The sequence below is a fragment of the Bubalus bubalis genome, chromosome 10 (assembly GCF_019923935.1).
Source record: "Bubalus bubalis isolate 160015118507 breed Murrah chromosome 10, NDDB_SH_1, whole genome shotgun sequence".
Lineage (NCBI taxonomy): Eukaryota > Metazoa > Chordata > Mammalia > Artiodactyla > Bovidae > Bubalus > Bubalus bubalis.
In genome coordinates this window covers 53,965,596-53,989,084 of record NC_059166.1, presented here as the reverse complement: position 1 = coordinate 53,989,084, position 23,489 = coordinate 53,965,596, and the positions used below count along the sequence as shown (strand labels likewise).

The window sequence follows — 23,489 nt, the reverse complement described above, 5'->3', positions numbered from 1 at the left end:
GATGGAATTAAAGGAAATAACACTGTAAAGTACTGTACACAAGGTAATAACAATATTATCTTATGCTCCATCTTCCTAGGTTAAGCCAAAAGATATCGCCTAACAAAAGATAATTTTTTTTTTTTTCCTCCTGTGATCTTACACAGAAGAGACAGAAGGTGTTTTAAGTTTTTGAGCCAAGGTTTCATATTATGGGGTCATTCCCCTTTCTGAAAAGAGTGTATTAATAAAATTGAATCTTTATCATGTCATGTTTTATTTTGAGGATAGAAGAGTAATAATCAGTGTTGCCATAGAATTTAATATACCAAATGTATCCCAGTGATGGAGTATTAAATTGTCATCTGGAAAATCAGTATTATTACAAAATTGAAAAATGACTACAAGGAAATCTACCAGAATATTAGCAGTGCTCATCTCTGAGTAGATTATAGGTTTCTTATTTTCTTCTTACTTTAGTTAGTCTCTGTTATCCAGATTTTTTAGAACGTGTATATTTTTAAAAATGTAAAATACCTATTTCCAAGCTTTTTTTTAATAGTGTATTATATGGCCCAGACAGCTTAGGTTTCAGATTTCAGCTCCAGTGCTTTTGACATGCAAATTAAGCAAAATATAACCTCTCTGTTATATGAGTATATTAACATCTATGTCATAGGGTTGTTGAGAGGATCAAATAAGTTAATATTAATAAAGCTCTTAGAACCATGCTTTGCTCAGTGTGTTATTAGTAGTTTGCTAGGGCAGCCATAACAAAATGCCAGAGCCTGCATGGTTTAAACATTTATTTATTTTCTCAGGATTTTGGAAGCTGGAAATCCAAGATGAGGGTGTCAACAAGTTAGTTTCTGTTAAGGCCTCTTCCTGGCTAGCAGATGCCTACGTTATTGCAGTGTCCTCACTGCCCCTTTCTCTGTGCGTGTACATCCCTAGTATTTCTTCCTTTGTAAGGATACCGCTCTTACAGAATTAAGGCCCCATGCTTATGATCTCATTTAACCTTAATTGCCTCTTTAAATGCCCTGTCTCAAAATCTAGTCAGATTGAGGGTTAGGGCTTCAAAATGTACTTTGGAGGGGAGGGACATTATTCACCCCATAGTACTCAGTAAACTTGTGACTATCATCATGTTCATCAGTAGCAGCATCAATTATCCCTGGAAAACACTATACTGGATGCAGTGGTGGATAGAAAAATAAGTACAAAGAATTAAAGGACAAGAAAATAAGACATCAATATAAAAATACTAATACAGAAGAAAGTAAGTGGCATAAAAGAGTAATAGAGGATGCAGTGAATGTTTTACACGGGAAAAGATGATTTGTTAGATGAATCCAAAAAGACTTAAATAGAATTTGATAAAGAATTTGTACCCAAGGAAATGCAGGGGAAAGACACTCTAGGAACATTGAACAGTTCAGTTAATAAATACATGGAAAAGCTAATGAGTTACATTCGGCGAATGGTGAGTAAAGAAATAGTGGGAAAATAGCACTACCTGACTAAGGCCAGATAATAGATGGCCTTTAGTTAGGAATCTGTAGCTTGTTCTTTTGTCAGTGGTGGTACCTTTCATAGCTTTTTTTCAACATGAGGATGATTCCAGAATTGTGTGTTGGGAAGTGATTTGGGCAGAATTATGTAAGATGAATTGGAGGAGAGTTTGAGTGTAAGTCGATGGACAAATTTTGAAGTTTTTTATGTGATAACGGCATGGATGAACCTTGAGGATACTATGATAGGTGAAATAAGCCAGTCACAAAAATGTAAATCTGTGTGATTCCACTTCAGTTCAGTTCAGTTCAGTCGCTCAGTCGTGTCCAACTCTTTGCGACCCCATGAATCGCAGCACGCCAGGCCTCCCTGTCCATCACCAACTCCCGGAGTTCACCCAGACTCACGTCCATCGAGTCAGTGATGCCATCCAGCCATCTCATCCTCTGTCGTCCCCTTCTCCTCCTACCCCCAATCCCTCCCAGCATCAGGGTCTTTTGCAATGAGTCAACTCTTCACGTGAGGTGACCAAAGTACTGGAGTTTCAGCTTTAGCATCATTCCTTCCAAAGAAATCCCAGGGCTGATCTCCTTCAGAATGGACTGGTTGGATCTCCTTGCAGTCCAAGGGACTCTGAAGAGTCTTCTCCAACACCACAGAACAAAAGCATCAATTCTTCAGCGCTCAGCCTTCTTCACAGTCCAACTCTCACATCCATACATGACCACAGGAAAAACCATAGCCTTGACTAGATGAACCTTTGTTGGCAAAGTAATGTCTTTTCTTTTGAATATGCTATCTAGGTTGGTCATAACTTGCTTTCCAAGGAGTAAGTGTCTTTTAATTTCATGGCTGCAGTCACCATCTGCAGTGATTTTGGAGCCCAAAAAAATAAAGTGTGACACTGTTTCCCCATCTATTTCCCATGAAGCGATGGGACCGGATGCCATTATCTTCGTTTTCTGAATGTTGAGCTTTAAGCCAACTTTTTCACTCTCCACTTTCACTTTCATCAAGAGACTTTTGAGTTCCTCTTCACTTTCTGCCATAAGGGTGGTGTTATCTGCATATCTGAGGTTATTGATATTTCTCCTGACAATCTTGATTCCAGCTTGTGTTTCTTCCAGTCCAGCGTTTCTCATGATGTACTCTGCATATAAGTTAAATAAGCAGGGTGACAGTATACAGCCTTGATGTACTCCTTTTCCTATTTGGAACCAGTGTGTTGTTCCATGTCCAGTTCTAACTGTTGCTTCCTGACCTGCATACAAATTTCTCAAGAGGCAGGTCAGGTGGTCTGGTATTCCCATCTCTTTCAGAATTTTCCACAGTTTATTGTGATCCACACAGTCAAAGGCTTTGGCATAGTCAATAAAGCAGAAATAGATGTTTTTCTGGAACTCTCTTGCTTTTTCTATGATCCAGCGGATGTTGGCAATTTGATCTCTGGTTCCTCTGCCTTTTCTAAAACCAGCTTGAATGTCAGGAAGTTCACAGTTCACATATTGCTGAAGCCTGGCTTGGAGAATTTTGAGCATTACTTTACTAGCGTGTGAGATGAGTGCAGTTGTGCGGTAGTTTGAACATTCTTTGGCATTGGCCTTTTTGGGATTGGAGTGAAAACTGACCTTTTCCAGTCCTGTGGCCACTGCTGAGTTACATGAGGTAATTATAATAATCAAATTAATAGAGATGGAAAGTAGAATAGTGGCTGCCAGGGACTGGAGGGAGGGAGAGAAAGGGGACATTTTCAGTTTTGCAGGAGAAAGAATTTTGGAGATGAAGTGTACCTGCATGCGTGCTCAGTCACTTCAGTCATGTCCAACTCTTTGTGACTCTGTTGACTGTAGCCTGCCAGGCTCCTCTGTCCGTGGGATTCTCTAGGCAAGAATACTGGAGTGGGTTGCCATGTCCTCCAGGGGATCTTCCCAACCCAGGGATCAAACCCTTGTCTCTTATGTCTCTGGTCCTGGGAGAGAGTTTCTTTACCACTAGCGCCACTGGGGAAGCCCATACACTATTGCAAATGTAATTAATACTACTGAACTATATACTTAAAAAGAGTTAAAGATGATAAATTATATGTAATGTATATTTTATCATAATTCAGAAGCCACCAGGAGTTTCCTGGAGGATCAGTGGTTAGGACTTGGAGCTTTCACTGCTGGGGCCCAGGTTTAGTCCCTGGTCAGGGAAGTAAGACTCCACATGGCATGCAGCCTGGCCAAAAAATTTATTTAAAAACAAAGCAGAGGGGGATTTATAAATCTTAGAAACCTTAATAGGTGATCATTTTTAAGTTATTAATAACTAAAGGGAGAGGAAAGGAAAGGTTAAGCAGACAGTTCCTAATGTCAAGTTTAAATGGCTTAAGATTTCACATCTTGACAGATGTTACCTATCTAAATGAGCTGTTAGAATACTCAATTCCTACCTTTTTTGAGGAGATAAGAGGATTGATTAACAGTGTTTTCATTTGTACTTTTTTGGTGACTAAGTAGTAACTGTGTGTGTATGTGTGTGTGTAGTTTTGAAGAAAATCCTAGAGACCTTTGCATGTATATTCATGATTTTATTAAAATGTATCATTTGATAAAAAAAATACATATTATAAAATGTTTAGAATGTTCAGATCAGTAAAAATCCTTAAATCTCAGAGATAACCACTGTTAACATTTTTTGGTTGTATTATCCTTCTAATAATTATATATATAGTTTACCTTGAATAACACAGGGGATCGGGACACCAACTCTGCTAAGTTGAGAAATCTGCATATAGAACTTTGGCTCATATCGTTCTTACTTATTGGAAAAATCCATGTATGTGTAGACACAGTTCATATCTGTGTTGTTCAAGGATCAGCTGTGCTTTGCTTAGTTGCTCAGTTGTGTCCAGCTCTTTGTGACCCCATGGACTGTAGCCCACCAGGTTCCTCTGTCCATGCGGATTCTCCAGGGCCCTCCTCCAAGGAATCTTCCCAATTCAGGGATTAAACCCATGTCTCCCACATTGCAGGCAGATTCTTTACCGTCTGAACCACCAGGGAAGCCCAAGGTCAACTGTATATATTTACAAATATATAGATACTTGTAAACACATATATAACCCGTGTTCCTTTTAAGCTAAATTACTAAAGAATAGAGCAATACCATTCTAGAGCTGAAAAGATTTTAGAAATGATAAAAGCCATTGATTTTTTTCCCATTTCCTGTATTTTTTAAGCAGCAGAATCCTGTCTTAATATATTAAATATATCATTGAAACTCTCTAATTGTAATTTGGATGGGGTCCTAGAGCTTTCTTCCACTTAGTCTTTCCCATTGCCTGAGAAAGGAAGAAAAATCTGCATCTCTAAGCATCCTCAAGAGTTCTTACTAAAAATGATTTAGCTTTACCATGAATATTTTACACTGTATTAAAAAAGTTTGTGTTAATGATCTCCCCATTTTCTCAGTTTAAGTTTTTTTGTTTGTTTTCTCAGTGAAAACTAGATTTTCATATGCCTTTCCAAAGGAATTTCCTTATAAGATGAACCATGTAAGTATATTATATAAAATAAAACTACTTGTCAAAGCTGTGTATATAAACTATATCTCCATTTTATATTAAAATAAACTGAATAGTCTCCTAGAAATGGCAATTTAAAATTGTACAAGAATGTGGACTTTATTTCTAAATTAAAGGTAACCTGCTTCTACCATAAAAAAAATAATTTATAGCTGTGGTTATTAACCCTGGTTGCCCATTAAATCACATTAGGAGCTTTTTTAATAATACTGATGTCAGGGGCTCTCTGGAAAAGATGAATTTCTATTGCCATTTTAATAGACATATTCTTTTTCCACCTTCCAAGGGTTTTTTTTTTTTTTCCTCTTTAAATTGTATTTTTGTTTCATTTTAGTACTCTCTTCTATTATTGATTTGTAACAAGAATGATATTTAAGTGGAGATAATTGCATTTTTGCATTTGTTGAGTGGAAAGTGTATTGTAAAATCTGAAGTTTATACAGGATATTTTAAATAAAAACAAGTAATAAGAATGCTTATATGAGACTGGCTTTTCCTTACAAGAATTAAAATGTCTCATAATCACAGTTGCATGCATTGTGTAAAAAGTAATTTTTTTATAGCATACGTTCATTTTGACATAAGCTGTTGTTTTCTTGATTTAAACACATTTTAGAACTTTTGATAAATAGCTATATATTCTTACGTTAAACTAAGTAGACTCAATTTAATTTGCTTTCATGTTGACATTTATAATCTTTTCAAAACAGGTATTAGAATGTGAATTCTATCTTTTAGAATTAATGGTAAGTATATTTCTTCCTTATGATTAATAGAGTAAAACTTACTTTCAAATTTAGTGAAGTCATAAATTTAAAGAAATAATTGTAGGGAGGTGCATTTTAAAACCATCCGAGTAATATGTGATGGTAAACCATAGTTCCTAGTGGCATCATCACCTGTATGCTGATGATACATACAGGTATCTTGAAAGCCTGTAAAATTGTATATCTTACTTAGGATGGAAAGTGTTTTCTGTTCTATAGTAACTATTATAGGATTACAGTCAAACCAGTCAGGATAGTAAACCACTGTAAATTATTTGCACAATTTGTGTATATGTGTGGGATTATTTAAAGATAGATTATGTCTTTGGCAGAATTCTGCTCCACCAGTTGGGAATTACGGATTTATAGGCTAATAAGAGGTTTCAGTGTGTTGCAGATGTGACACTTTGAGTCTCTAAGGGAATGGATGCTGACTGACTGCCAACCGATTTACCAAGGTATATTCCAGAGAGAGCACTGCCTTCACTGTTACAGTAGAGTTTAGGGCTGACATGCTGCTTGCTTAAGAGAATAAGAGGGAAGCAAGCATGAGTTAGAAAAAAATACATTTTGAAATACACTATTAAAAATAGAAAAAAATACATTTTGAAATATACAATTAAAAATCAGTTGGGTAATGATAAGGTTTTTGTGCTATAATAAATCTGTTTTTATACATACACATTTTTTAAACTGTTTCTAGGATTGTTGCTTGATAGTGTATCATCCTTATAGACCTTTGCTCCAGTATGTGCAGGACATGGGCCAAGAAGACATGTTGCTTCCCCTTGCATGGTAATTAGAACAGAAGTTATTCATAGTGTAACATGTTATTAGCTAGGAAGGTTGACAATTAAATATGAAGTTTAGCATTTTTAAAGTAAACAGTGCCCCAAGATATTTTATGTTCAGTGAAATATCTGCTTATTGAATTTTAATAACTATATGGGAATAAATGCTAAAATGATAAAGATCTATTTGATGGATATTTCCATTAAAATTTGATTCTTAGGAAAAACAGTTTACATGAAAATTAAGATTTTATCTTTAAACAATAATGGAATGTATAACTAAATCACTGTGCTGTAAACAGAAATGAACACTGATTTCAACTATATTTCAGTAAAATAAATTTAAAAATGTTATCTTTAATCAGAATATTTTGGGTGGTATTCAGCATACATATTAATATTTTGTATAATTTCTAGTTTCCTAACTGATTTTCTAATTTTAGAAAAAACTTTCTTATATTAAAATTTATTATGAAGTTTTAAAAATTTAAATATATTTAGCTGTAATTTTATTCAATAAATTGGCTTATTGTCACATTCATGTATCCATCTTTTTCCTTTGATGTTTTCACCTTTATGTCTGTTAAAGTAATATAAAAGATATAAATATATACAGATAGGGAAAATCTGGCCCTCTCTGGAGGGAAATGTACAATCATATGAAGTAGTTCTGCTTTCAGTAATACCATGATTTACATTTCTATAGGAGGATAGTGAATGATACCTACAGAACGGATCTTTGCCTACTGTATCCTCCTTTCATGATAGCTTTAGGTATGTAAACGTGGTGTACCTTTATTAGCTAAATTATTATAAACCTATTTAGCTCATCCTAAAAGAAATTTCACCCTATTGTGCTTTATGTTTTTATGTTCCTTGAAGTAATAGACTATTCCTTGCATGTGAACTTTCAGTAATATGAACCGCAACTGTCACAAATCAGGATTATTTCCCCCCCACCCCCCTTTTTTGGTAAGTTTTTTTTTTTAATCGCTTAAAATAATTTTAACCAGTATCTGAGTTTTTTGGCAGAGAAGTTTGGAATTAAGGCTTTTAACATTAGTTGATATTTATATAAAATTAAGTCTTTCATTTCCTGAGCCCAGTTAAGTCCTCAGAGGTCAAGTAAAGGAGGCTTTTGTGGTCCTTTGTGCCTTGCTGGAGGGAAAGTTAGCCACTATTCTGTCAGTTTTATCTGTGAAAGGCAGTACTGTCATGAATTACTAATAGAACAGATGGTTTTAGGTTTAAACTTCCTTTAATTTACATTTGTGGGAAAATTACCTAACCCTTTTTGAGTTTGTTTCCTTAATTATAAAATGTGGGCGGTACTAAAACTGTATAAATTTGTTACAGGAATTAAGCTTTCTTTTAAATAATGCCTGCTATATATTAGGCACTTGTTAGTTTCTGTTTCCTTTCTGTCTTCATTTCTATAACTCTTGTCTTCTTGATTTCCTCCGTATTCTTTTACCAGTTCAGACTGTTTTCATTGGTTTCTCTGTATTCAGTTACCCCTTTAATGTTTATGTTTCTCAGCCTTCTTACATGAGGGATGGCAAATAGGTTATACTTTTATAGTACTGGAGGCTCGCTGGAGTCCTGTGTTTGGAAGGATTTTGAAGTGGCATCTGGGTTCAGTGGGGGAGGAATGCTGAGATCTGCATGGGTAGGAAGGCTGTGTGCCACATCTCTGTCATCCATGCTGTTTTTGTTCTTCCCCTGGCAGGCTCATCGATTCTGCTGTCTCTGTGTGTTGAAACATTTAAATTTCTTTATTCAACCAAGATTTGCTCCTGAACTGGTCTTTATATCAATCTGTGCCTTTTGGATAGCTTCCTTTGGCATCTCACTGGCCCTCAGACTCTTAATTAGGATGAAACTCAACAGTTTGCTCCAAAATAAACTTTTAAATGTCTTTGTTATGTTGATGAATAGGACTAGTTAGTTGGAAACCCAGTAGTTAGGCTCTTTTATCTCCCTTGATACCTACTTCTAGCTGGTAACCAACACCTGTTGTGTCTGCCTTTAGTAATCTCATAGCTATCTTCTCATTTTTATCCGTATTATTACAGCTATCTCCTTCCTGACTAATTGGCTTCCAGCATCCCTGTTCTCAGAGAGCCAGTCTGTCCTCCACACTTGAGCAGGGCTAGAGGTTCTCAACCAGGGATAATGTTTCTCCCCACAGGATGTGTGGCAGTGTCTGGAGATGGTTTTGATCATGACAGCTGGGGTGGGATGCTCCTGGCTTCTAGTGAGTAGAAGCCAGGGATGCTGCTAAGCATCCTGCACTGCATAGGGCAGTCTTAAAGAATTGTCTAGTTCATAATGTCAGTAGTGCTGAAATTTAGAATCTGAGCTGGAAAGAACTTTTTAAAATGCAGAATTTGTGCCCCAATTAAATCTTTAAGTGCTCCTCCCAGTTCAGTTCAGTTCAGTCGCTCAGTTGTGTCCAACTCTTTGCGACCCCATGGACTGTAGCACAGCAGGCCTGCCTGTCGATCGCCAACTCCCAGAGTTTACTCAAACTCATGTCCATTGAGTTGGTGATGCCATCCAACCATCTCATCCTCTGTCATCCCCTTCTCCTCCCACCTTCAATCTTTCCCAGCATCAGGGTCTTTTCCAATGAGTCAGTTCTTTGCATCAGGTGGCCAAAGTATTGGAGTTTCAGCTTCATCATCAGTCCTTCCAATGAATATTCAGGATTGATCTCCTTTAGGATGGACTGGTTGGATCTCCTTGCAGTCCAAGGGACTCTCAAGTCTTCTCCAACACCACAGTTCAAAAGCATCAGTTCTTCAGTGCTCAGCTTTCTTTGTAGACCCAACTCTCATCCATACATGACTACTGGAAAAACCATAGCTTTGACTAGACGGACCTTTGTTGTCAAAGTAATGTCTCTGCTTATTAATATGCTGTCTAGGTTGGTCATAACTTTTCTTCCAAAAAGCAAGCATCTTTTAATTTCATGGCTGCAGTCACCATCTGCAGTGATTTTGGAGCCCCAAAATATAAAGTCTGTCATTGTTTCTACTGTTCGCCCATCTATTTCCCATGAAGTGATGGGACCAGATGCCATGATGTTAGTTTTCTGAATGTTAAGTTTTAAGTCAACTTTTTCACTCTCCTCTTTCACTTTTCATCAAGAGGTTCTTTAGTTCTTCACTTTCTGCCATAAGGGTGGTATCATCTGCATATCTGAGGTTATTGATATTTCTCCTGACAATCTTGATTCCAGCTTATGCTTCATCCAGCCCAGTGTTTCTCATGATGTACTCTGCATATAAGTTCAGTAAGCAGGGTAACAATATACAGCCTTGATGTACTCCTTTCCCTATTCGGAACCAGTCTGTTGTTCCCTTGTCCAGTTCTAACTGTTGCTTCCTGACCTGCATATAGGTTTCTCAAGAGGCAGGTCAGGTGGTCTGGTATTCCCATCTCTTCCAGAATTTTCCACAGTTTGTTGTGATCCACACAGTCAAAGGCTCTGGCATAGTCAATAGAGCAGAAGTAGATGTTTTTCTGGAACTCTCTTGCTTTTTCCATGATCCAGCGGATGTTGGTAGTTTAATCCCAACTTTTGGATAAAATCCATAGCTTTGTTTTAGCATTTATATACCTGTCACTCTCTGCTCCACTCCTCCCTTTTGTAAAAACTTAGCTTAGATATCATCTCTTTAGTGACATGCTCCCCAACTTTGTACTCCCTGAATCACCTGAGTCTTTGTTTAGGATGTCTCTGTCCCTAGTATACTCTGTGTATGCCCTGAAATGGCATTTTCCACTGTATTTTTATTACTTATTTTTATAATTCTGACCTTTGGCCTTTCAGTTCATCTTGGACAAGCCCTACTTTGTAACTTTGTTTAACTTGGGGCAACCAGTATGTTGTTTCACATTTGAGTTACTCTTTGCCTAGAATGTCACTCTTAACAAAGTCATATGGTTAACCTGACCAGGGAATATAATATTTAATAAGCCTATGTGGGATCAGGGTAGGCAGGCTGCTTGGGAAAAATTATAGTAGGCAAAGTTAAGATGTAGATTGTCATCCTTGGGCTCTTTCATTATCTTTGTTAGTTTGTATTGTAAGTAATATATATAAATACATTGTTATAGTTCATTACGTTTTTTTTTCTTCAGCTCTGTTGGATTACAATGCTGAATTCTGTATAGAATGCCCCGTTTTCACCTAACTTGATCATATGCTAATGACTTGAAAAAGCAGAAGCAACACTGCTTTTAATTGAAAATACCAAAACAGAGTAGTGTTTAAATTTATCATTGCATTGATTGGCTGGTTTTTCTGGTTTGTTTTTTTATCACTCTGACTTTTGGGTGCATTTTGACCACTACTTTGTACTACTGTTCAGGGATTCTTCCCCTGTGCTAATTTTCTCAGTGGACTTTTTCCTCTCTGACATGCCCTAACTCTCAAGGCAACTGCACCATGACTAGCTCACCTCATGCTCACCATGAGGAGCAGATGTCAAAACCTTAAAAACAAAAACTATATGTATATCACCCAGTAATTTTTCCTCCCTATAAGATTAAATTGGTGGGATGGTCATATAATTCATAAATTATATGAATCTGTATAATTTTTAAAAAGAATATAATAAAATACACATAAGTGAATGAATATCTTTCTGACTCCATACATTCCATGTGCAATTAAACATGTAATTTGTGTCTCATTTTCTCTCCAGCTTGCCTGCATGTAGCCTGTGTTGTACAGCAGAAAGACGCCAGACAGTGGTTTGCTGAGCTTTCTGTGGATATGGAGAAGGTAATCTTTAGAATTCCCTTAACTGAATATAAACTTGAACATTTTGAAGTTAATGTCGTATTTATTTACCATGTGCCTAAAATTTCATGATGTCAGCCAGGCATTGAGTACTTCTTGGTTAAAAAAAAAAATGTTAAGAAATATGTTGGCAAGAAGAATTGATTTTGACCATTTAGGTTATATTTCTGTTCAGTTTAGGATTACATAGAATGGTAAACTTAGAGATTGCAAAGCAGTCTCTAATTGCCAAAATTATTTTAAAAGCTACCTAGTGACGACTGTAATCCTACTCTAAACTCCAGTAACACAACCTATCTCCTGACATTGGATTGTTGCCCTTTTTTCTACCTTTTTTTGCTGAAATGTTCTAGAATCAGTCCAAGGATAGATTTACTTGGGGGGGGGGAATCTAATTTGGAAACTGGACTTGATAGATTTGTAGCTGCTGGTTTTGAGTACCTTAATTCATGTATAGAGTAGTTAGTAGAGAATCAAAATCTTTTGTGCACTACCTGTCATTAAATTTTTTGAAACAATGATTTTAGAGGAGTGTACTTTGTAACGGTAGGGCTTCCCAGGTGGCTCAGTAGTAAGAAATCTGCCTGCCAATGCAGGAGACACTGGTTCGATCCCTGGGTCAGGAAGATCCCCTGGAGGAGGAAATGGCAACCCACTCCAGTATTCTTGCTTGGAGAATCCCATGGACATAGGAGCCTGGCAGGTTACAGTCCATTGGGTGGCAAAGAGTTGGATATGACGGAGAACACACATGCTCTATAGTGGTATTCTCTTTAATGGTTTAGACTTTTGTTCCTAGTACCTCACTGTTTTGTTTTGGTTTAAGATATCAGTAGATAGAAGGAAACCAACTGCAGAGATGGATAAGGATAAGACCTAGCATACATGTGCTTTCACATTTACTGGGATTGACTAACCTAATCTGAAGGATAGAGACTGTCTTTTCACTGTTTCCTAAATGATGTCTAGGATGTGATGTATGTTCTTTATATACCAAATGTTGCTTGATATTGCCACTGAGAACTTTTCAAATATTTTCTTCTAGATTTTGGAAATAATCAGGGTTATTTTAAAGTTGTATGAGCAATGGAAAAATTTTGATGAGAGAAAAGAGATGGCAACTATTCTTAGTAAGATGCCAAAACCAAAACCTCCTCCAAACAGGTACTTTGTAGAGTTTAATTATTGCTTTTATTTAATTATATATTGCATAGGCATTATCATATTTTTAATAGAGTATGCTATTTTGTTTTTATAAAATGTCTTCTAAAACTTCATGATACGTGTTTTTTGTGACTTAATATTTTGAAGACGTCTCATTTTAAAAAATACATTAATCTGATCATCTGTTAAGTAACTTTTCTTGATATAATGGTGGGTCTATTACAGGTATCCCTCAACATATGGCTTATATACTTACATAAGTTTAAACAGAACAGAGATAGGCAAGTCCATCTAAAATTCAGGGATAAAGAATTTTGTAGTAGTTCCATGTCAGTTTCACTCTGTGCCATCTTTTTTCCCCCAGTAGTGGCTGTTACCCTGGTGATAAAGTTCAGTATCATTTTTCAAAAACTTAGATGATTGATCTGATACTGTAAAGATAAATAAATTTGACTTTCGAGTGACTCAGAGATCCATTGCACATAATAACATAATTTTGCTAAGTATGAGTTACTTGTGCTAAAAGGGTTTTTTTGTTGTGGTGGGGTTTTTTATGTGTTTTATTGTTTTTTAACTGGATCTGTTCATTTAAGTTCAGTGGTTCTCAGCTGTCAGTGTACATCGGATCATTTCGTTTAGGGGGAAAAGGTCAGAAGGGAAACTACCCATCTTAATCATTTATCAAGAAAAATTAATAAGTTATATAATGTTAAGATTGATTTGTAGATCTGGTATGTTAAGGTTACCATTTGGAAAAATTAATACTTTTACAAGGAGCTGTTTAAAGCAGCCATTCAAACAGCTGCCTTTGGATGCATTTTTTGCAGAAATTCCCTGAGTGATTCTTCACTAGTTGCAGGGCCTGAAGCTGCAAGATGCTGATGGACAAGATAAGGCAGTTATCCTATTGCCACAGTTACTGGTATTTTCAGTTTCAGTGTTTAAATATTCAGTGCTTTCCAGGAAATTACCATATTTCTTTCTGACTTTTAAAGGTTTGCTGTATTCACGTACGGTTTTATTATGCCTTTGGACAATGATTTTTTGGAAGAACACTTCTTGATTTTCATTATTAGTAGGAAGATTTTCCATGTATAATTTAATTTCATAGGAAATTTGTCTAGAAGAATCTCTATGTTGAGTGATACCTGTAATGACAACAGAATACCCTAATTTAAATTTTTGAGTGTGTATGGACACTAACTTCCAGAATGCTTGCTATATGTGTGAGGGCACCAAGTTACATAAGAATAAAAACATAAAACCAAATGTAGTCTTCTGGATTTTAATTTTTCCACATCTGTATCTTATGATTGGAAATGTCTTTGTTTTGTAGAGCCTATAGCAAAGAATAACTTTAAAAATTAGTAGCCTTACTAGGGTTTTGAAAATGAGTCTTTTAATTGGTGTAAAATCTCTTTCTTCCCCACTTGAACAGTGAAGGAGAGCAGGGTCCAAATGGAAGTCAGAACTCTAGCTACAGCCAATCTTAAAACATTCCGAAGAATTTCATAGTGGACCAGTTGGAAATAAACCATTGGACAGATTTCAGTAATGTCTTCAGTGGAACACAAATGAAAATGAATAGCTTGTTTCTGTCAAGCATATTGGGAAGTGATTTTATTTTTGCAAAATGTTTTCCTTACCTAATTTGATTCTAATACATAATTGATTAAAATCTATTGTTTATGAAAGTTTGGAAAGGTTCTGAGAGGACCTACAGACAGACATACAGACTTTTGAAAATTAATAGCTTCTGATTAGTATAATTTTTCTTAATTTGGATAATAGAAATTTTAACTTTTTATTAAGCCAGAAAACATGAAACATAATTTGTTTAAAATTCTCTTTGGTCACTGAATGACCAAAAAAAGGAAGTAAGTCAAATATATGAGGGTCTTTTTTTTTTTTCCCTCCTTAAGTTAAACTTTAAAATTGTATTTAAGGAATCAAATCTTACAAAATCGTGGAAGGTGTTGGTGATGATGATGATTTCAGGGAAATGAATCAATTACCTATGATTTTAAAGTGTATTTTATTCAGTAGTTTTGGTATCTTGCCATGGAGGATACTAGCCCAGCCTAACAGAAAAGTGCAATATGTACAGCATACTTTGACATTTTAAAAGTTATACTCCATAACCATTTTGAAATGCTGGGCAAACATTTAAAAAACTTGCATTTAATTCAGTTAATCAGGCATTTTGAAAGCTAATTGGATGAAAACTGTAATATGGTTGAAATTTGGTAACATTTTTGTTATTTTTACTGTGAAGTTTTTATATGATGTACACACCCTAGTTTATTTTTGTGTCTTAGTGTGGACTTACAGATTTACTACAGGAATCCTGAGCCAGGAACACAGTCAGGTTTCAGGCCAGTTAGATACTGGCTGTTCTTAATTCTCATCTGAGTGTAGGACTTCAGACTAAATGTTATATCAGTGGGACTTTGCTGTCTGTAGAAGTTACTAAATTACATGATCGTTTTCTTCAGACTTGAAGGAGAGTGATAAAATTTGGAGTCATAGGATATTGATGTACAATTTAAGGATTAAAAATTTTTATAATTCAATTGTGAATAATGGATTATTAAATGTTGACTTCCTAGTATAAAACTACAAGAATAAAAATACATTCTCCAGCTATATTGGCTAGTGTCTTGAATTTATCTTTTTTGACTCTTCTTTCTGTTGTTTTTGGAGTCTTTCTTCCTTTGGATAAGTATTAAAGCCTTCTATGGTTTATCAAGTAGTAATTTCATATAGTTTATAAACAGACTTCTAGAGTTCTGCTTCCTTGTGGAGAGTATCACATAAGCTGGAAAAAGATAATAAAGTCAGTACCATTGATAAACATTGGTCTCCTAGGATTATGAAATAAGAAAAAAAAGCTCTCCTCAGGTCTGAAGGAATTAAGACTGGGCTTGGGTTGGAAGGGCAGAATGATTATATATATCACTATCATTGACTTAACCCTAATTTTTTTTTTAAGCCTACCTATATTTCTAAAAAGTTTTTAGTTTGAAAATACATATGCCTGGTACTTTTATTTTCAACCTCTTAAGTAGAAAATGAACATATACAAGAGTAGATAAAATGTTATAATGAGCCTCCTTAATACCTGTCAACTCATGGCCAATTTCATTTTAAACTCCCACCACTTCCTCCAATATGCATATTATTTTTAAGCAAATCCAAAATATTTTGTCCATAATTATCTTAGTATGTAATCCTAAAATACCTAGAAGAGAATTTGTCAAAATAGTTTTGTAATAAATATCTAGCGTTTATATTTTTAGTTGTTTCCTTAATATCATAAAAATTATTAAATAATTCTACTTAGGATCTAAATATAGACTACATGTGTAATTCATTGATAAATCTTTTAAAATTCTTGGATTCCTCCTTTATTTCATTTCAGAAGTTCCCCATTTTGGTTTGCTTGTTCACTAAGAATTTCCCACCATATGTACTTTGCTGATTGTATCTTTGAGGTGCTACTTAACATGTTCTTTTCTCTGTATTTCTATATATTGGTAATGGAATGCAAAAGCTTGATCAGGTTCAGGCTCAATTTTTCTTTTTCCTTTATAAACTATTGTATAAAGTATGGATATTTTCCTTCAGGAGGCATATAATGGCTGGTTGTCTCTTCCTTTATTTAGTAGCCATTGAGGGATGTGTATTGTTTTTAAAAACTAAGTATTACCATAGGCTGCATTATTTAGTAAGACAGCCGCTAGCCATGTGTGGCTACTGAACACTCAAAATGTGGCTAGTCTGAATTGAAATGTGCTATATATATGTTGAATTTTAATACTTGGTACAAAAGAATGTAAGATATCAAATTTGTTTATAATGATTATATGTTTTAAATGATTTTTTAGATACCTAGGAGTAAATACAAATATTAAAATTAATTTCACCTCTTTTATCTCTTTTTAAATGTAAGCAAATTAAAAATCACATAATGGCTTGCATCATAATTCTTTTGGACAGTGTTGCTATAAGACATAAGGAAAATGTCAGATCCAGTTCCATTTTCTCTGCTTTTTATTCCTGCTCTCAGAGCAACTTTTAGTCATTTCTTTGCTGTTGTGTTACTTCCACATTTTCAAGTAACATGCTTATCGCATTTACTGAGCACTTACTTACTATGTAACAAGTACATTCTAAGCTCTCTACCTTATGAAGTCATTTACTTCTCAGGCAGTCTTTTCAGAGATGTTCTTGTCCTCAGGAACAGAAAGTTAAGTAATTTACCTAATCACAAGTCAAGAGGTTGGATTTAGTTCAGTTCAGGTCCTCACTCGTGTCCAACTCTTTGCGACCCCATGGACTGCAGCATGCCAGGCCTCCCTGTCCATCGCCACTCCCACAGTTTACTCAAACTCATATCCCCAAAAATTGAATCGGTGATGCCATCCAGCCATCTCATCCTCTGTCGTCCCCTTCTCTCGCCTTCAGTCTTTCCTAGCATCAGGGCCTTTTCCAGTGAGTCAGTTCTTCAAATCAGGTGGCCAAATACTGGAGTTTCAGCTTCATCATCAGTCCTTCCAATGAATATTCAGGACTGGTTGGATCTCCTTGCAGTCCAAGGGACTCTCAAGAGTCTTCTCCAACACCACAGTTCAAAAGCATCAGTTCTTCGGCACTCAGCTTTCTTTGTAGTCCAACTCTCACATCCATACATGACCACTGGAAAAACCATAGCTTTGACTAGACGAACCTTTGTTGTCAAAGTAATGTCTTTACTTATTAATATGCTGTCTAGATTGGTCATAACTTTTCTTCCAAGGAGCAAGCATCTTTTAATTTCATGGCTGCAGTCACCATCTGCAGTGATTTTGGAGCCCCCAAAATAAAGTGTGTCACTGTTTTTATTGTTTTCCCATCTATTTGCCATGAAGTAATGGGACCAGATGCCATGATCCTAGTTTTCTGAATGTTGAGTTTTAAGCCAACTTTTTCACACTCCTCTTTCACTTTCATCAAGAGGCTTTTTAGTTCCTCTTCGCTTTCTGCCATAAGGGTGGTACCATCTGCATATCTGAGGTTATTGATATTTCTCCCAGTGAGCTTGGATTAGATTTTTATTAAAATTTGGGCAGTGGACTCCAAGGCCCAGGCTCTTAAACACTTCACTTTACTGCCTGCTCTGCTTACCCTCCAGTTTCTTTTAATTTCTTTCAGTTGTAAATATCATTGCAACTTCCTACTATTGAAGATTTAACTTTCCTGCATACCTCCTATTCTCCATTCCAACTCCCATCTACCCCACCACCACCCTGCCCCCATACTCATTCTACCCTGGGACTTCTACTCCCATCTTCCTCCCAGGTAAACTGCATAATTGTTGTTAAACTTATATTCAGTATAAAGTATACACAGATAATTTTGTGTTCTGTAGTATTTCCTTTCTATTTGAATATTTTTTGCCTTCTGGGAGTAGGGGTTTTAACTAAAAGCCTGGTATGTTTATGCAGACTCTTTACCCTGACGTATTTACCTATTCCTTGTTGGGTCAAGTACTTCAACTGCAGTTCACTCTGTATAGTTTTTCTTCTCTGTGAGCTTGTGGCTCTTAATATCCTCACTTTGTTAATATATATGCCCTAGTAATATTTGTTTATATAATTTGCTTAAAGGCAGCAAGGATTTGAAGAGTCACGATCTGGGGAGAAGGAAAGCTAAGGAGGATGAGCCAACATTGAAAAGTGTATGTGTGTGTGTGTGTATTACATGTATTTTCCATCTTTTCTAGTTCTTGTAGGGAGTTGGCTCTGTTAGAAACTAGATTGATGTGTCAGAAATAGAAGTTCAAGGTGATAACATCACATCTCTACCCCAGATTCTCCAATAGCTTAATAAATTATTTAGGACAAAAACCAGGTCCTTACAGTTTACTTTCCAGGCCTTACATGTTCTGAGTGACTATATAAATGAGACTAAAAACAGATGGGTCTGAAGAGACAGATGGAAGAAAGCACAAAGTTGTTTTACCACTCATCAGTATATGAACAAGTATAGGACTTAACATTCTAAAGGAATATACTTATGCTAGTGGGGATCATTTGCATTTAAACTTTCTTCTAATAATATTTTCATTATTTTTAATTAAGATGTATTTACAGATAGTGTATAGTTTAAAAATGGTTGCTTCAGTGAGTTTTGGTAAATGATTATACCTGTGTCCCAGCACCTCAATCAAGATAGAGAGTGCTTCCATCACCCTAGAAATTTTCCTCCTTGTTTTTCTAGTTAATCTCTTATCAATGGAGGCAACCACTGTTCTGATTACTATCCCTATAGATCATATTACCTTTTTAAGATTCCAAATTGTATCACTACCATGTTGGTCATAGTGCCATAAGTCTTTGCATATTGTTAATTTATTTTCATTGTTCATATTTCACCTACTTTTCATCCCAGATTTTTGGTATTTTAAGGTTAAGTCTGTTTGGTAATCTACTGGTATAGCTCATAGCCTCTTTGATGAAGAGTATAGAAGCTATGCTGAACACCTGATCACACATTATGATTAAGTAATACAAGTAACTGGGTATTTTGGAATATACTTAAAGCTCAACATTCAGAAAACGAAGAGCATGGCATCTGGTCCCATCACTTCATGGCAAATAGATGGGGAACCAGTGTCAGACTATTTTTTTGGGCTCCAAAATTATGGCAGATGGTGACTGCAGCCATGAAATTAAAAGACGCTTACTCCTTGGAAGGAAAGTTATGACCAACCTAGATAGCATATTCAAAAGCAGAGACATTACTTTGCCAACAAAGGTCCGTCTCGTCAAGGCTATGGTTTTTCCTGTGGTCATGTATGGATGTGAGAGTTGGACTGTGAAGAAAGCTGAGCGCTGAAGAATTGATGCTTTTGAACTGTGGTGTTGGAGAAGACTCTTGAGTCCCTTGGACGACAAGGAGATCTAACCAGTCCATTCTGAAGGAGATCAGCCCTGGGGTTTCTTTGGAAGGAATGATGCTAAAGCTGAAACTCCAGTACTTTGGCCACCTCATGCGAAGAGTTGACTCATTGTAAAAGACTTTGATGCTGGGAGGGATTGGGGGCAGGAGGAGAAGGGGACGACAGAGGATGAGATGGCTGGATGGCATCACTGACTCGATGGACGTGAGTCTAAGTGAACTCCAGGAGTTGGTGATGGACAGGGAGGCCTGGCGTGCTGTGATTCATGGGGTCACAAAGAGTCGGACATGGCTGAGTGACTGAACTGAACTGATTGAATAATACTAAAATATTTAAAAATTAATTTTAGAATCCCTTTATTTTAGAAACCTTTATGTTCCCATGGTGAGTCACATACATTACCTTAATCATCATTAGGCTTTGGAAATAGGCTGGGGGAGGTGGTATTCCCAATTTATAAGTGAGAAAAAGATTCAACAAAAAAATAATTGACATATACAAACTCCCTTTCCCATTAACCAGTGGTTCCAGGGCTACATTTTTATTCTTTTGCCTATTCCACTATTCTGGGCTGCATGTACACAAGGAAAGGGTCAGCTTGTATTCCAAAAATCAATCTCCTTGTTTCTTCTCTGAAAGTTCATAGGTTGCCCATTCCTTCCATCCTCCAGCATAGTGTTGAGCACTAAAAACATACATCAAATAATTAGTGCTGTAACCGTTTTTCCTGCTTTATAGCACAAGGTTCACAGGAACTTTAGAGATAAGATGACTAGAGATTTAGCAGTGCATTGACTTTTCACCATAATATTTACACTTGAAGCATATTTAAAGGATCGTAGAATGAAAAGTACAGCCAGTCGATAATATTCTGTACTCTATACTTCTGTTAGTATAGTAAGTATAAAATTCTTCAGTAGACCAATAAAAATATGCCTATGGAACACTGCAATACATATCCTAAACCCATTTTTATCCTTAAGCTACTTACTTGTTAAAGCCCAGAGATACTGCTGTGACCATAGCCACCTTGCTTCTCACTCCAGCTAAACAAGAAAACACTAGACTGTCAGATTTGGATGGCTTTACTTCTTTGTACTTCTCTTTGAAGTCTTTTGGGTTCATCTGTAGAGCTTCACCTACATCATCCACTGAAAGAAAATGTTAAGAATTTCATTTAAATTTTAGATACAGTCAATTAGTGGATATATGTTTTCCTAACAAATCAGGTTAAAACACATCACTTACATGGTATATTGACAGACCCAGGGATTTTTCCAGACTCAAGAATTTCCCATGGCTCTCTAACATCAATTAACATAATTTTTTTGGACTTCAGGAGGTTTTTAAGTTCCTTATAAGTGACATCTTCACAAATAGTACAAAAATTGAGGCAGCTTTTTATTGACTTCAAACCTGGAAAGAATAAAATAAATTAGCTACCTTCAAAATGACACCGCTATTAATATCTGGAAGGAGTAAGTCAAAGGAGTTTTCCTCATGTTCAAGTCAGCTCACCATATCAATCTTTTGACTTCTTATATAAAGTCTCATTTTCATAGTGGAAAGAACAGGGGTTTTAGAGTCAGATAAATCAAGGTTCAAATCCTGGCCTGCCCATTTAGCTCTGTGACCCTGGGCAGATTACTTAAACTCTCTGGGAGAGTAAAATCAAATAATATTTAACTTTTAGAGTTGCTATGAGGTTTAAATAATCTGTACAGTACTCAATAATCTCTTTTCACCTTTCCTTCATGACTTATGCACATTGTTCCTTCTGAAGGGAACACCTTTCTCTCTCGTCTCTACCAGGCACTCTGAGCCTCCTTTACAACCCTGTTAAATGTCACTTACCACTTCCCCTTTGATCAAACACTTCCACTTCTAGGTATCCATTCCCGTAAAATACACAAAGAAGGGTGTACATACACAAAAAGAAGCGTGTACAATGATAATTTTTGAAGAACTTTTAATAATAGCAAAGAAATTGGAAACTAAAATATCCATCAATAAGGGACTAGCTTTAGGGTAATTCATAGTTATGGGATATATGCAGTGGTTAAAAGAGTTTTATGTATTGCCATGAATACCTAAGCTTTTGAATACCTAAGTGAGAAAAAAAATTACAGAAGAGTAAGTGCAGAAGGTCACACTATATATTAAATATTCCCCAGTGGCTCAGCTGGTAAAGAACCTGCCTGCCAATGCAGGACATGCAAGAGACACATGATCCCTGGGTTGGGAAGATCCCTGGAGAAGGAAATGGCCCCCCACTCCAGTATCCTTGTGTAGAAAATTCCATGGACAGAGGAGACTAGTGAGTTGCAGTCCATGGTGTCACAAAAAGTTGGGCATAACTGAGTGTGCATACACATAGATTTGTTTGTTGTTTAGTTGCTAAGTCATATGCGACTCTTGTGACCCCATTGACTGTAGCCCACCAGGCTACTCAGTCCGTGGGATTTCCCAGGCAAGAATACCCAGATTAACATTTCCTACTCTGGGGGATCTTCCAGACCCAGGGATTTAACCCTCGTCTCTTGCTTGGCAGGCAGATTTTTTTTTCTACTGAGCCACCTGGGAAGCACATACATTTATTTAGGTATACTCCTATCTGGGGAGTGTATATAAAGGGGTGTGCTTTATTTGTTTTAATATAATTTTTGCTTTATTGTTTAATGAATATAATCATGTATTACAAGTTTTTTTTTTTTTTTTTTTTTTTTTTTTAATGAAACAGGCACCTTTTCTCTAACACCTCCAACTCCATCCTTTCCAATGCAGTCTCACTCGACTGGGTTGTGTATGGTGATGGTTTATTTGTGTCTGTCTTACCCCAAATGGGCTTCCCTGGTGGCTCAGATGGTAAAGAATTTTCCTGCAATGCTAGAGACCTGGTTTAATCCCTGGGTTGGGAAGATCCCCTAGACAAGGGAAAGGTACCTACTCCAGTATTCTGGCCTGGAGAATTCCATGGACCCATGGGGTCACAGAGTCAGACACGACTGAGCTACTTTCACCTTCACCCCCAACTGGTGAAGTAAACTATCCCAGCAGGATGTCTGTCAGATTAGGAGCTCAATAAATGATTGCAGACTAAAGGTAAAACCAAATAACAGAATTTGTATGAATGACACATCTTCAACTACACAGGCTGTACCAAGAGTTACAAGGGAATAACTGGGGCGGGGAAGTGTTACACTGGAGCCCCTGTATCTTTATCCACAAAAGTTGTTGCTAAAGGAGAGGCAGTATATTAAGCAGAGATAAGGGACAGGAGGTCTGCTCCGAGTTCTAGACCACCTCCTCCACTAACCACCTTGGCTTCTCTGGCTTCTGTTCGGCCAGTTGTGGTACTATTACAGGCCGAACGAGGTATCTGGGTTTGATCAACCCGTGAGTGCTGCTCTCTAGTGGGTCGCAAGTAAAACTCGCAAGACGGCTTCTCATTGCCACTGTCCAGGGCAGGAACTGGCCACTCGGCTCATTTCTCTGAGTCGCGAATTGACCTTCATTGCTCAGTCAAGCACCATACCTTTCTAACTGTTCCCACGAGAGCCCCCTGAAGTCATGTTTACCTCTCTGCGTCTGCCGAGAGCAACCCCAGACCCCAGTAGCCCGGAATCTGAAGAAACAAGGACTGTAAGTGGGTGTTACATTCCCAGGGCTCAAGTGTACTGGGTCTGACTTTTAACTGGAAGCCTTAAAGAAGCAAACACGGTCACGAACGCCATCCTTTCCCAGGGGCTCGTGATTAGGCGTCCTCCCTTTCCTCGGGGACCACTGAGCTCACCCCAGAGCGCAGCCTCCGCAGACCCGAAGATCGTCCGGCAAGAACTCCAGGGCAGCAGGCGCTGCAGCACCATCGCTGCTAACCACTTCGTTCTCCTGCTCCTTCACTTCCGGCCGCGCGGCGAGCGGTGCCGGGCTCTCGAGCGCCCACCAGCTA

General features: G+C 36.9%; 2 protein-coding genes across 4 annotated transcripts in view; one reads left to right on the top strand and one right to left on the bottom strand.

Annotated features, from left to right (window-relative positions):
- CCNC (cyclin C) overlaps positions 1-15,243 on the top strand; it is a 26,510-nt gene extending 11,267 nt beyond the window's left edge. The window contains exons 6-12 of one of the 2 annotated variants that reach the window (XM_025294636.3): positions 4,977-5,032; positions 5,773-5,808; positions 6,533-6,624; positions 7,327-7,394; positions 11,336-11,415; positions 12,479-12,597; positions 14,036-15,243. In XM_025294636.3, the coding sequence (XP_025150421.1) occupies positions 4,977-5,032; positions 5,773-5,808; positions 6,533-6,624; positions 7,327-7,394; positions 11,336-11,415; positions 12,479-12,597; positions 14,036-14,090 (506 nt within the window). In that variant the 3' untranslated portion in view covers positions 14,091-15,243. Of the gene's footprint in view, positions 1-4,976; positions 5,033-5,772; positions 5,809-6,532; positions 6,625-7,326; positions 7,395-11,335; positions 11,416-12,478; positions 12,598-13,424; positions 13,867-14,035 lie in introns of those variants that run through there. The other variant, XM_006052444.4, reaches the window with a different exon arrangement.
- The window catches only part of TSTD3 (thiosulfate sulfurtransferase like domain containing 3), a 27,649-nt gene extending 4,160 nt beyond the window's left edge, over positions 1-23,489 (bottom strand). The window contains exons 1-4 of one of the 2 annotated variants that reach the window (XM_006052445.4): positions 23,334-23,489; positions 20,789-20,956; positions 20,532-20,691; positions 19,880-20,225 (exon numbers count right to left, since the gene is read on the bottom strand). In XM_006052445.4, coding sequence (XP_006052507.2) covers positions 20,153-20,225; positions 20,532-20,691; positions 20,789-20,956; positions 23,334-23,406 — 474 coding nt within the window. In that variant the 5' untranslated portion in view covers positions 23,407-23,489 and the 3' untranslated portion in view covers positions 19,880-20,152. Of the gene's footprint in view, positions 1-19,879; positions 20,226-20,531; positions 20,692-20,788; positions 20,957-23,333 lie in introns of those variants that run through there. The other variant, XM_044924339.2, reaches the window with a different exon arrangement.